We start from the raw sequence: 14,603 nt of genomic DNA on the forward strand, positions 1-14,603 counted from the left end.
TGAGTGAGTGAGTGAGTGAGTGAGTGAGTGAGTAAGTGAGTGAGTGAGTGAGTGAGTGAGTGAGTGAGTGAGTGAGTGAGTGAGTGAGTCAGTCAGTGAGGGCTTTGCCTTTTATTAGTATAGATCTCCTTGGCTTTCCAATCAGGTAGCTTTTAATAAAGTAATAGCAGAAATGTGCAAACATCTTTTTTAACAGCAAGGCAAGAGAGTTGTCAGTGTTATAAAGAGATTTTTAACCAAAAGCAAAATAGAAATTAAAACCTGACTTGTACCGAGCACAGTTCTCTCACAGGGTCTTCTATTTCAAGAGTTTAAAGGATAAGAGGCTTGCTTAATTAATGTGTGCAACCATTTTTTGTACAGTGCCTATAAAAAGCATTTACCCCACTGGAAATGTACACATTTTAGTATTATAAAACAAACGGAACTATGGTTGATTTAATTTGGCTTTTAATCCAAGAGCTGCTGGGACAGGCCTCCAGCTCACTGCAATCATGCTTTGGGCTAAGTAGATTTGAGAATGATGATGGCATTTTATTAAAAGTGGGAACCACCGTGGCACACTGCATCCTCTTTGCACCATGAGCCTGGGTTTGATTCCTGGTTTGGTCCCTGTTTTCTCTACATTGTATTGGAATTTTCTCTTGGTTCTCTGGTGTCTTCTTATAATCCAAATCAGGTTGTAGATTGAGTGGCCCAGTATTCATGAGTTAGTGTACTGAGTGACAAAGTGGCGTCACGTTTGGGGCTGGTTTCTAACTTATATCCAGAACATGGTGGATGCTCAAAACATTCCAAATTTAATAAGACAAAAAAAAGACGTGAACATTATTATGGTGAGACAAGGTGTTTTCTGTTTTTCCCTTAGGTGATTTAGCTAAAGTGTATGAACAGAACATAGATGTCAAGGTCATTTTGAAACAAACAACCTCTTTGTTAAAACATACGTATAGTGGACTAAGTGGCAGACAGAAGGTCATTCACGTTTGAGGGATGTGTCAAAGGGTTGTGAAACAGCAGGCACTGGTCAGAAGTGGTCAAAAAATGTAAGCCGGAGGTGCCAGGTAGGACAGACAGGCATCCTGAGAAGGATCAAGATGGAGTTCTTACCCAGACTGGACGCCTAAATGGAAGGAGAGACACAACCTGGCCTGGGACACCCTATAATCTTCATCCAGTATTGAATGGACTGGCAGAACATGGATTCTGGGAAACGGACATTCCCAAACACACAGGAGGTGGCAGTGCTCCTCAAGGCCGATCCCATTCAAGACACCCACAAGCTTAGATGGGACCTGGAGTGTGGAAGTGCAAGCCTGTCGGGACCCAGAGGGTGCTGTTTGGGGAGGACAATATTAGTTTCCAAGTGACCCAGAAGTGATCCCGACATGCAGTCCAGTGACACCATATGCAGACCCGGGTCTGGCCTAAAAAGGAGCCCCCCCCCGCCACATCACATCGGGGAGTCAGAGAGCAGCTGTCAACAGTCTTGGAGGGAGGAAGGAGGAAGAATTGACAGAATTCTTATATTTGATTACTGATCTTTTGAATTGTTGGGAAGGTGCAGTGAATGAATAAATGTCTTTTATTTAAATCCAGAATTGTGTTGTGGCCTTACTGCATCTGCAGTTGGGGGCTTTGGATCGCCCCCTGAGGTTACAAAGTTTTATACCAAATTCTTAGACTGATTTCCTAAATTCTTTAATTTTCTTCTCAGCTGCATGAACACCAGCTACCACAAGTCCTTTCTTTGGAGATCAAAAATTCAGACACCCGTGAGTATGTATTGTAGCGTTGGCATCACACTTCATGCCACTGTTAGACCTCTTGATTAGCGATGTCATAGATTCCATTAACAATACGGCCATGAAATATAATCATATAAATTTACAGTAACCAAAATAATAATAATACTAATTCTAGACCTAAACATAAAATGAGGTAAGAAATTCCCAAACAACATTTTGAAACAGAACAAAAAAAAAATCTACTCTGGATAGTAATTAACAAGTCCCTGACAAAAGAGCACAGAATTCTGCTTTCAAGATCCCACCCAATATTTCAATGTGTGACACACTGTGCAAGAAATACCACCAGATGGTGCACTTCATCATGGTGGAATACTCGTCTGGGAGTAAAGGTCAAGAATGGCTGAGTGTTAGTTGAGGACATCTGTGATGAGTCATTTGGGAACACGCAGAAGAGACTGAAACACAGAGCTTTAATGGATAGGTGACAGAGCAGGCAGGAGAAGCTCACACCTGATAGGTGGGACCAGGATTATCAGACCTCTGATATGCATCCCATGTATGTGCAGAGCTCCTATTGCTGTTGGGTTCATCCCGGCCAATACCCCCAGGCTGCCAGATGGAGCCCTCCCTGTAGCGTGGAAGTGCCCCGAATGCCAGCAGGGAATTATGCACAATGGAGTGTTTATTCACAGCCCTGCTGGATACCATGGGGGCCGCCAGAGGACGCTGCAGGGAGGACTATTTTCCCTACACCCTGGAAGTGCGTCCCAGTCACATGGACAGAAGAAATGACGTGCTTCCGGGATGAAAAATAAGAGTTTTGATCTGACCTGGAAGTGCTAGGAAGTCACATGGACTGAGGGTTCAGAAGCACTTCCGGGTCACGGACTACAAAGGACTGTGGGAAATCCCAGACAGGTGAGTTGAGTTCGGAGGCAGGGTGACTAAGCACCTGGGAGTGGAGGATTGATTATTGTGTATTGTATGATTATTATTGAGTGTAAAGGAGGTGGAGGGTGCTTTGTGCACATTTATTATTATAATAAATAACATTTTGGACTTTTATCCGGTGTCTGACATATTGTCCAAGGGTTCAAGGGAGCGAGAGCCACCCAATCTGTCACACCATGTTAGTCAGACACATTCTCATATATATATATTGCCACGCATGAGCGCATGGAGCTTAATGACACGACACGCACTGCGACAAGTCGTGCCAGGGGACGATGGCGGTGTACTAACCTCTCTCTCTTCCCATAGAAAAGACGAAGCGCCGCCGCCATAATCCTGCCTGGACGACCAAACAACAACAACACTTCCAGGTTCCTTTCTTCCCTCTGGTCCCCCATTGATGACATACACTACACATCCACCACCACGCCTTCCCAGCATTCCACGGGTATTCCTTTCTGGTCCGACTCCATAAAATGTCCGTCCTCCACCTCATTTTTGTCTAATGTTATTTTTGTATTTTGAAGATAAGTTGGACCTTTTTGTTGCAGTATACGGGGCTAAAAACCCCAAACCTTGACCTGTTTCTGTTTCATTATTAGAGTGGCGTAGCCGGCAGGATACAGCTTGAACAAAATGTCAGAAGGGCAGGATCTGAACACGGTCCTCACCACTATGGCCAACGAGCTCCAGGAGCTACAGGTGGACCAGGTGGCCACAAAGGCAAAGCTCGCTGAGACGAAGAGATGGCTGGCAGCGGCGGAGTTGGTAAAGCCGGCGTCCACATGACCCCCGCCTCCTCCCATTATACCGCTCTCGGAAGTGGATGACATCGAGTCATACCTCTCGATTTCGCAAGGATGGCCACCCGTAATCAGTGGCCGCGGGCAGAATGGGCTTCCATTCTGGCCCCTTACTTGAAGGGCCCGCCGCAGCGGGCCTATCACGACCTTCCCGAGGAGGTCACCGCCCAATACGACCTCCTTAAGGCCAAAATTTATAAGCGCTACGGCGTAACCTCTGACCAGCAGGCGAGGGAATGGCGGCATTGGAGGTTCGACTCCAGCGGCCCGGCTAGAGCACAGGCCTTTGAATTGAAGTCGCTGGCTACAGCCAGACATTAACCAGGCTCGCCAGGTAGTTGAGCAGGTTGTCTGCGAAGCACTTATTTATGCAATGCCAGACTACCTTGCCCAGCAGGTCCGGAGACATCCGTTTAAGGATATGGACAGCCTTTTGGAAGTACTGAAACGACAGCTGGCAGTGAAACAACTCGGGAAGTCTGAGAAGCCGGCTCGCGGGGTCCAACAGGCTCCACCAGTCCTATTGTGCAGCCTACTTGGATGACGTGGTCATCTTTTCTGGCACATGGGAGGAACATGTCCTGCAGGTATACGCCGTTCTCCTGACGCTAGCGAAAGCCGGCCTTCGTATCAACCCCCAAAAGTGTTTTTTCGGCTTGGACGAAGCCAAATATTTGGGCTACCTGGTTGGAGGGGGAATGGTGAAGCCACAGTCGTCCAAAGTCAAAGACATCCTAGAATGGCCTCGGCCATTAGTCAAGAAGCAGTTGCAAGCTTTCTTAGGGTTAGCAAGTTACTATCCCCGGTTTGTTCCTCGTTTCTCTGAGAGGGCCGCACCCTTGATCGATTTGACAAAGAAATGGGCCCCTTATCACGTGGTGTGGAATAGTGAGACGGAGCAAGCATTCAGTGACCTGAAGATGGCCCTTACAACGGCACCTGTTTTGAGAACACCTAATTTTTCTCTTCCTTTTCTTCTCCAGACCGATGGTTCAGACACAGGTCTAGGTGTCGTGCTGAGCCAAAGTATCGATGGTGTCGAGCACACCGTAATATAGCTCAGCCGGAAACTGTTGGACCGGGTGACCAGGTATGCGGCGGTCGAATGGGAAGCCCTGGCCATTAAGTTGACGGTAACGTACCTGCGGTACTACCTTTTGGGTCGTGAGTTCACCCTGGTGACAAACCATGCTGCTCTCCAGTGGATGGCTCTCCACAGGGACCCTCGGGTCACTAGGTGATTTTTGGACTTGCAGCCCTACAAGTTTACCATCACTTATCGCCGGAGTATCCTCCAAGCCAACGCGGAAGCTCTCTCCCGGGTCCACGACCTCTCGGTTCGGGCCGCCCATCTGGGCTGAAGGGGGGGGGGGGTCATGTCACTCACGAGCGTATGGGGAGCAGCTTAAAGACCCGATGCGCACCGCGACAAGTCATGCCAGGGGACGATGGCGGTGTACTAACTTCTCTCTCTCTCTCTTCCCATAGAAAAGACGAAGCGCTGCTGCCATAATCCTGCCCGGACGACCAAATAACAACAACACTTCCGGGTTCCTTTCTTCCCTCTGGTCCCCCATTGATGATGTACACTACCCATCGACCACCACGCCTCCCCAGCATTCCACGGTGTCTTCATTTCCGGTCCAACTCCATAAAATGTCCGTCCTCCCCCTCATTTTTGTCTAATGTTCTTTTTGTATTTTGAAGATAAGTTGGACCTTTTCGTTGCAGTATACGGGGCTAAAAACCCCAAACCTTGACCTGTTTATGTTTCATTATTACAGTGGAAAAACCGGGGGAGACAACATTTGGAGGACATTTCCTCCCCAGAAATGGCAGAGGGCAGCACTCTTGGCTTCCAACGGTGCCACAGGTCATGAGCATGGAAGCTCAAACCCTACTGGGGCCCGTGGGCAATGCCACAGGGAGCCTGGAAACTTGCAGGGCCCTATTTGGCAGCACTTCCGCCACACCCAGAAGTAGGACTTTGGACACCTGGACTCCTTCTGGGTGCCCTATAAAGCAACCAGTCACCACCACTCAATGGCCAGAGTCAGGAGGAAAGGGAAAAAAACTTGAGGAAATTACATGTGTATGTAATTTTTATTTTTCTATCTATAAAGCAAAACTTACTGGAAGGAGTACAAGCTGTTAAATGTGACACCAGGGTATGAAAGGATTTGTCTTTGTGTATCTTGACAGGCCAACAGCCAGGGTCGAAAGCAGGATAAACAATGCCTATTAAAAACCATTCTGGTTTCATGCTGTAAGGATTTTTTTTTTGTATTTTTTAGTCATCTTGGGAATTCAGGTCTGTGATCACAGCACAGATACTGCAAATAAAAATTCTCAGATCTTGCGAGACACTCACTCTGACCATCTCAATGGATGACACTATTATATCCCCAGATTCACTGTAAAGTAAGGACGACAGGCTTTAGAGATATTTGTTTTTTGAAGCCCACCCCTCCACCACCACCACCACGACGTTAGCAGTGCCTCCTACCTTGCACAGTGAGCGTTGCAACTTGGTGATGTGTATCATCAGTGTAGAGCTGGCAGAAGTAGCCCCCCTCATCCTTGACATTTACATTGGACAGGGCAATCTTGACTAAACGTGGACTGAAGAGGACCATCTGAAACCGCTCATCTTTGAGAGCTGCAATAGAAGCACACAGAGACAAGCATTAAGCCAAGCTGGAAACCCTCCATTGTTTATGTGGGCCTAACAGATATAAGATGGCCTGTTTGACCACAACCAATTTCACTCTTCTAAATGACATTCAAATATGTCCATACATTTTCCCATTTCTATCCCACTGAGCTTGTGTGTATTTATCATCCAGTTAAGGAATTCTTATAAAACCAATGGACAGCCTTTGTATTAAATAAATCATGATTATGAAATTCCCTTAGCAACCAGAGAAACCTTATTTTCAGGACCCCAGATTATGACATTTACAGTAGGTTGCCATGTTATACGCAGTAAAGTGAGGAATGTTGGTTCTGGAACCCAGCAATGAATACTTGCCTCCTTGTCACCTACTTACATTAGGCCTTTTACTGAGGAGAGCATCTGGAGGGTCTCTGATCCTCCACATGCATTGCATATACTGTATCCATAGCCTGGTGCCCTGCAAGTGTAAAATGGTGTTGCCACCATCTAGCTGTTCTGTCAACAGTGCCTCTAAAATTCAAAACAAGCCCCACTTAATCATAATATATTCATGAGCAGATTCTCTTTTCAGCAGAAGGGTTTACTCTGAAATAAATGTCCTCATGGAATCAAAGATCAGCCCTTTCATGGATAGGTACCATTTTTTCTTCTGCTACCTACTGACTGACAGAACATCCTGTGCAAGTCTTGACTTGTGCAAATTTGTGAACTAATTTCATAAACCCGCTTACTGACAAGACAAATAGATGCTTCTATTTTCTTTATTCAGGAAAAAAAGAAAGAGGCACATGTAGCACATGGCATATTCTCTAAAGAGTTGCTTATCACCAAGAGGCCAGGCGCAGCCCACAGCTAAACTCAAACATCGGCTTGGGAGTCTGTTCCTTAAAATCACAGCCCACACAGCATATGAGGCAATTGGCTTCCAAGGAAAAAGACAATTCACACCCTGCCCACCCAAAAAAAAAAAACACCACACAGGAACAACAGACCGTCTGGGTGTGAGAGGGCAGCGCGGCTGCCATCTGGGAAGTATCAGGGTGCAAACACTTTCAGTTGAAGTATTCTGCAAAGTCTGTGGACTTCATAAAGAAGATATTTTATAAAAGGGACTGGATGAAGTGACCTGAGAATGTTATGTTACAGCTTGTATGTTAGATTATGTTATGAAACATCTTCTTTGTGATGTTAAATTACCTCTTGTATGTTATGCTACGTCTTATATGTTATGTTATGTAATGTCTTATATGTTATGTAACATCTTATATGTTATATTATATTCCCTCTCATATATTCTTATATATTATGTTATGTCTTATATGTTATGTTATCTAATGTCTTTTATAATTTATTACGTTACATTATGTCATGTTATATTATCTCTTATATATTATGTTCCTTCTTACATGTTATATTATATTACTTCTTATATGTAATGCCTTATATGATTTGTTATGTTATGGTATGCTACCTCATATATTATGTTGTCTTAAATGTTGTTATGCTATATTACCTCTTCTATACTATGTTATGTTATGTTACATTATGTTACCTCATTTATTATGTTACGTCTTACTGTATATGATGTTATGCTATATTACCTCTTCGATGTTATGTTATGTTAAATTACCTCTTCTATGTTATGTTACGTTATGTTATGAATGTAGACTCAGACATAATACAGACACTCTCACCAAGTAGCCTTCTTTGTCCCTCATAGAAGACATACATTTAGAAATGGTAGCAGCATGAATATTGCTCAGTGTCATCAGGTGGACACAAAAACTTTCTTCAGCTAACAATTATTTTTTAATTTTGTTTTTTCTCTTTCCAGTTAAGGGAACTGTTAAGGAAATGTAATCAGTATGTGAAATTCCTTGTAGTAATCAGGGGTCCCATTAGTGCTCTAGTGCTGGTTGAACACTGAAATCTTGCATGGGTACAATAAAATATATAATAAACTTGCTGTACACATGTTAGATAGATAGATAGATAGATAGATAGATAGATAGATAGATAGATAGATAGATAGATAGATAGATAGATAGATAGATAGATAGATAGATAGATAGATAGATAGATAGATAGATAGATAGATAGATACTTTATTAATCCCAAGGGGAAATTCACATACTCCAGCAGCAGCATACTGATAAAGAACAATATTAAAGAGAGATAACAATGCCAATAACAATGCAGGTATACAGACAGACAATAACTTTGTATAATTTTAACACCACACCTCAAATCAACTCCAGGCCTTTTATCTGCTTAATTGATAATGACATAACTTGCCCACACCTGCCCATGAAATAGCCTTTGAGTCAATTGTCCAATTACTTTTGAGCCCCTGAAATGAAGGGATTGTGTTAAAAAAATGCTTTAGTTGCCTCACATTTTTATGCAATCGTTTTGTTCACCCCACTGAATTAAAGCTGAAAGTCTGCACTTCAACTGCATCCGAGTTGTTTCATTTAAAATTCATTCTGGTAATGTACAGAACCAAAATTAGTAAAAAGTTGTCTCTGTCGATAGATAGATAGATAGATAGATAGATAGACGGACGGACGGACGGACGGACGGACGGACCGACCGACCGACCGACCGACCGACCGACCGACCGACCGATCGATCCTTTATTAAATTATTACAATTACATACTCTAGCAGTAGCATACTGATAAAGAACAATATTAAATTAAAGAGTGATAACAATGCAGGTATACAGACAGACAACAACTTTGAATAATGTTAATGTTTTCCCCCCCGGGTGGAATTGAAGAGTCGCATAGTTTGGGGGAGGAACGATCTCCTCAGTCTGTCAGTGGAGCAGAACGGTGATAGCAGTCTGTCGCTGAAGCTGCTCCTCTGTCTGGAGATGATACTGTTTAGTGGATGCAGTGGATTCTCCATTATTGACAGGAGCTAACTATTATTATTATTGATGGACCTAACTGTACATCCCAAAGTGTGTGGCGCTACCAAAATTGCCCTCTAGAAGGGGATGTAACCTTTAAACCCCATCTATTAATAAGGGCAAGCACTGAATCTTTATAAAGTAAAAGATTTATTCTTCACACAAAGTATTCCAATCACTACGAAGCTCTATGGTGCAAAAAGGCAAAATGGAAGTGTCTGAGAATGCAAGGGTATTCCAGATGAACAAGGTCTCAATACTACAATGCAGTGCAAGTTCAAAAAACAGAGCAAGGCTGAATATCTAGAAATTTACAGAAACACATGAAAAGGCAAAAGAAAAGTTACCACTCCCAGACCCGTTTGAAATGAAGTGCCAGGAATTGCGTAAGACACTCTGGATTTAAAGTGTTAAAGTGTGGGCAGTTCCTGGTGGTGATTGGCAGGTGTCTCCTCCTCTTTGGGGGGAAACCACAAAACACATGGAACATACATAGATAAAACCAAAAATAAAGTATCATGCATGTAAACAACATAAATTAACAATTAATAAAAGAGAGATATAAAACATGAGTTTGAACCTCAGCCAGCAGAAGAACCCTGGCCTATACATGACAGTCACCTCCATTTTGAGTGTTGGTTGCCAGGACGCTCTGTCGAGTTCCCAGGGGTGCTGACAGGAAGTCGCATCTGCATGATGTCAGAAGATGCACTGGTATTTAAACCGTTACCAAATACCCAAGCTTTAGAAAGAAAAGACTAATTATCGGTTTACTTAACATTCTGGTTTTGATTCTTGCACAAGTTAGTTTACAATTGTTGTGGTCACATTCAGGAACGAGTAATCGCTTATCTTTATCCTCATGATCGTTCCCCTAGAAGCAATCATTCAAGTCTCATAATTCCAGTCTTATTTCCTGGTCCTATTTAATCCTTTCACTTCAATGGATATGATGACCATTTTGTGGTGGTATGTAAAACACAAAACAACAAACAGACAAGTCTCTCTTCTGTTTGTTATGTTCCTTGATTTCCATAGCTACATTATATGCATTATACTTCAAGATGGATGTTGAGACGCGGACAAGCCTCCCCCTACAACTTGACAAAATCAAAGCTGTTTTGATGCAATCATTTTTCCCTCCATCCTCACAAGGTCTCCAGGGCCTGCTTCAGAGGAGCATTCTCACAGGAAGATGCTGCCACCACCATGCTCCATGGTAGGAATGACACATTTAACTTAATCGTATATGAAGTATAGAGAAAGTATTGTCATCGTCTAAAAACTCGGTGTTGAGATTTTGATGAATCCCGACATTTTAGACCTCCCTGAATCCAAAAATACCATTTTTGGAATTATGTCTGTGTGTATTGTTTTTACAAAAGTTTTAAAGTAAAAGTGAAAATAATGCATATGTAACAATCCCCATGAAACTAACAATCTCTTTAAATTGTATATCCGGGGGTGGGCGAGCGAAGCGAGCAGGGGGCTCTGCTCTGCTCATGACAATCATCATCAAGTCCTTCCGTGAGAACCCTAAATACAAAGAGGACTATTTCATTTTTGTGAGGTAGAATGCCCAGAGGGGACTGGGCGGTCTCGTGGCCTGGAACCCCTGCAGATTTTATTTTTTTCTCCAGCCGTCTGGAGTTCTTTTTTGTTTTTTCTGTCCTCCCTGGCCATTGGACCTTACTCTTATTCAATGTTAATTAATGTTGTCTTATTTTAATTTCTTACTTTGTCTTTTGTTTTTTTATTTTTTTTTTCTTCATTATGTAAAGCACTTTGAGCTATTTTTTTTGTATGAAAATGTGCTATCTAAATAAATGTTGTTGTTGTTGCCCCCTAGTAATAAAAAAATATAATCATTGTCTTGCAGTTCATCCCTCAAATATTCATCCCTGTATCTGAGTATATGAGAAAGTCTAGGGGACACTTCTCTTGATTTTTCGAAAAGGTGCAGTGTGTGTGGCTTATGGCAAACATGCTGTTTAGTCTGATAAGACAAAAAACTCCATTTTTGTCTCAACCAACTATAGAACCTTCTTCTGGCTGCCTTTAAAGTATTCCATTTGTCTCCTGGCAAACTCTAGCTGAGATGTCACATGGATTTTTTTTTTAACAGTAGCTTTCCTTTTTCCACTCTTCCATAATGCTGAGACTGTTAAGACAACAGTTGTTGTCTGCATAGACTCTCCACTGTTATTTGGTATTTTGTACACTGTATCAATCCCCCTATCCATTGTATCTTGTAGCTCCTTCAGAGATCTCAATGATTGATTGAACTGGACTTCAATGGATATTCAGTGATTTAGATATTAATGATAATAATAAATAATAATATTTAATTTATATAGCGCCTTTCCCATGCTCAAGGCACTTACAGAATATAAGAAAGAACGGCAGGGAATACAGTATATAGCATTGTACTAAACCAGATAAATAAATAAAGAAGATTAAGACAGTAAATTCAGAGAAAAAGCCTAACAGACAACATAATTGATGGTCTCGCACACACACATACAGGTTACATGATTATCTTGACAGAGAAGTAAGCTGAGAGAAGGGTAATAAAGTGCTAAAGCTAAAAGCCTTCCTGAACAGATGAGTTTTGAGTTGTTTTTTAAATGAATTCATGGAGTCAGCTGATCTAATTACATATTGTCATATTGTCTCCATCCTTTAACTTGTGCTTTCCAATCATACTTTAATGGTGTGTTCTTTTGTCTTCATTAGACCACCACACTGACTCACCACAAGTTGGACCTTCCGTATACAGGGGCATTTATACTACAATCAACTGAAACCCCAAACTGGTGATCTCTACTGAACTGACTTTTTAAATGAATTACCAGCACCAGTGATGATTTAGGTGTTAATGGGGTGAATACTTGTGTGATTAATTATTTTGTGTTTCGTATTTGTAATAATTTAATAAAGTATCTATCTATCTATCTATCTATCTATCTATCTATCTATCTATCTATCTATCTATCTATCTATCTATCTATCTAATTTAAACCACTTTGCGGAAACTTGTGTTCACTTTGACATAAAAAAGTCTTTTTCAGCTGAGCAGTGGTCAAGAAAGGCCAAATTAAATTTACCGTGGTTCAATGTTGTATAGCAATAAAATGTCAAAACCTCCAAGAGGGTGAATACTTTACATAGGGCCTGTATTTGGGCTAGCCTTGGGGTGTAAGATAAAACAGGCTAGTATTCAAGGGGTGTGTGCCCCTCCAAAATAATATACCACACAACAGCAGCAGTACTATTATCACCACAACTACAGGAGTCCCGGTCAACATAAAGTGTCTAATACTGAACCAAAAACTCAAAAGCTTAAAAACAATATTTAGTCTTGATGGCAAAGCCTATCACACTGGCACAGTGGTAGTGCTGCTGCCTCGCAGTAAGGAGACCTGGGTTCACGTCCTGGGTCCTCCCTGCATGGAGTTTGCAAGTTCTCCCCGTGTCTGCGTGGGTTTCCTCCCACAGTCCAAAGACATGCAAGTTAGGTGGATTGGCGATTCTAAATTGTCCCTAGTGGGTGTGTGTGTGTGTGCCCTGCGGTAGGCTGGTGCCCTGCCTGAGATTGGTTCCTGCCTTGCGCCCTGTGTTGGCTGGGATTGGCTCCAGCAGACCCCCATGACCCTGTGTTCGGATTCAGCGGGTTGGAAAATGGATGGATGGATGTATGGATGCAAAGCCTATGGGCTGTATGCGACACCAGACACTTTCTGTGGCGAGCATCTTCACCATCCTAAAACTGCTGTGCCATTAATAGTGAGTCCGCATTAAGCTTTGTGATGCTCTCTTCCTGACCAACATTAAAGCATGATTTTTTTCTGCTGCGTTTAACTCCCATATAAGAATCTTCATTTTCTCATTTTCTTCTGCTGTCTTTCTTGAAGTCCTTTGCTATTTACTTAAATACAAATGTCTCCATTTATTTATGGTGATAGCATTTCTGATTCACCTTATACCATGAAGTGAATTGTTGTGTGACGGTCCTCGCTATAAACGTCATGTAGTATAAAAGAGCTCGGGGGGCTATGAGCCACTTGTGGGGAGTCTGATGACATTCTATTCAATTCAATTTATTCCTACATTGCTTCATCTCGGAAGATACTAGAAAAATTCAATAGCAAAATGCAAAATGTCTGTACATATACCCATAAGAATATTTTTATAAATGAATATATGTGAGCGACTAGATGTAATGACATTTGCATCACTCCACTAGACTGATGAGATAAGAACTTACATCTGCATTCCAGGTGGAGTGCAATCGCCATAGCCAGCCAAGCCAAAGGAGACCTCTGTCAGATCAAGTGACATGTTGGGAATTCTCACTGTGTGGGTGTCTATTCTTCATAGTGGGTTCATTCCATTTGAATCGCTCTACATCTAACTTCCACTCACAGAACTTCACCCTCTGCAGTGAGGTGCCTTTCACACCCCACTTTCAATTATGCAACAGTCCCACCAGGTTCATGGGATTGGAACTCTGGTCCACATGCTGCATGGAGTGTGAAGAAACAGCCAAGTCAAAGGAGGACTCCTTTAGCTCAGGTCACTAGACAGGTTCATGATTATGGTTGGTATCCTTCTTCACAGTGGATTGGTTTCATCTAAAACCCACAATATGTATATTTAATATTCCAAGAAATACAAATGAACTTAGCACAAATTAGGCTTACAAAATAAATGGTGAATTGGTAATGGGAGACATGAAAAACGATTAAATGTCCAGTTCAAAGAGTGACTAAAGCTTTGGTAGTCTGGAGTCCTTTGGAATCTCGGCTTAAGTGATCGAGGCTAACATGCTGCCTAGCCCATAACCATGCATTCTTTAATATAAAATGTTTTGGTACACAATAATGTACATGTTGTCACGCATGCATATATGAGGATCACCGTCCAATCTCTTCCCAGGTATATGATACCACACCACGCTGACAGGGGGTGCTGCCACTAATGGCCTTGTCATTTTCTTCCTCCACAGTCTCGTGAAACTGCCTTGCCCCTTCTGGTGCTGAGGCTTCAAAAGTATGACTACCCGGAAGGAGGTGTCATTATTGAGGAGACGACCTGACAGAGCAGACAGTCACTCCACTAAGTGGCATTTATGTTTGTTGTTTTTTCTCAGGCCATCGAGCATTGTTTCTGTTGGACCTCATCACTGAATGGAGAAGGCCGTGTTGGCACCTAAAAATATTCCTGTCTTGTTGACTCTCCTTCGCTCGGGTGACCACAATGTACTCATGCAAAGTGACAGTAAAGATTTTTAAGAGGTTCAGAGGCTGGGAAGATGAAAATGTTGTTGATAAATCAATAAAGAGTTAGAAGCATGAAGATTAAACCGTGCATCAAAATCCTAAATGCTAAATAAAACTCATGGTAAACAGATTATTTTTTAACCAAGTCAAAATTAAATCAAAACAAGACATTTCTGCACGGTACCAAACCCCTAATTGCACCACAATCATGCTATTAAATGCA

At 42.3% G+C, this 14,603-nt stretch overlaps 1 protein-coding gene across 3 annotated transcripts in view; it reads right to left on the minus strand.

The window, feature by feature from the left end:
- The window catches only part of cadm4 (cell adhesion molecule 4), a 794,942-nt gene that overhangs the window by 256,992 nt on the left and 523,347 nt on the right, over positions 1 to 14,603 (minus strand). For all 3 annotated transcript variants that reach the window (XM_028822885.2, XM_028822886.2, XM_051920761.1), the window contains exon 3: positions 6,012 to 6,164. In XM_028822885.2, the coding sequence (XP_028678718.1) occupies positions 6,012 to 6,164 (153 nt within the window). The remainder of the gene's footprint in view (positions 1 to 6,011; positions 6,165 to 14,603) is intronic.

This window comes from Erpetoichthys calabaricus, chromosome 17 (genome assembly GCF_900747795.2).
Source record: "Erpetoichthys calabaricus chromosome 17, fErpCal1.3, whole genome shotgun sequence".
NCBI lineage: Eukaryota > Metazoa > Chordata > Cladistia > Polypteriformes > Polypteridae > Erpetoichthys > Erpetoichthys calabaricus.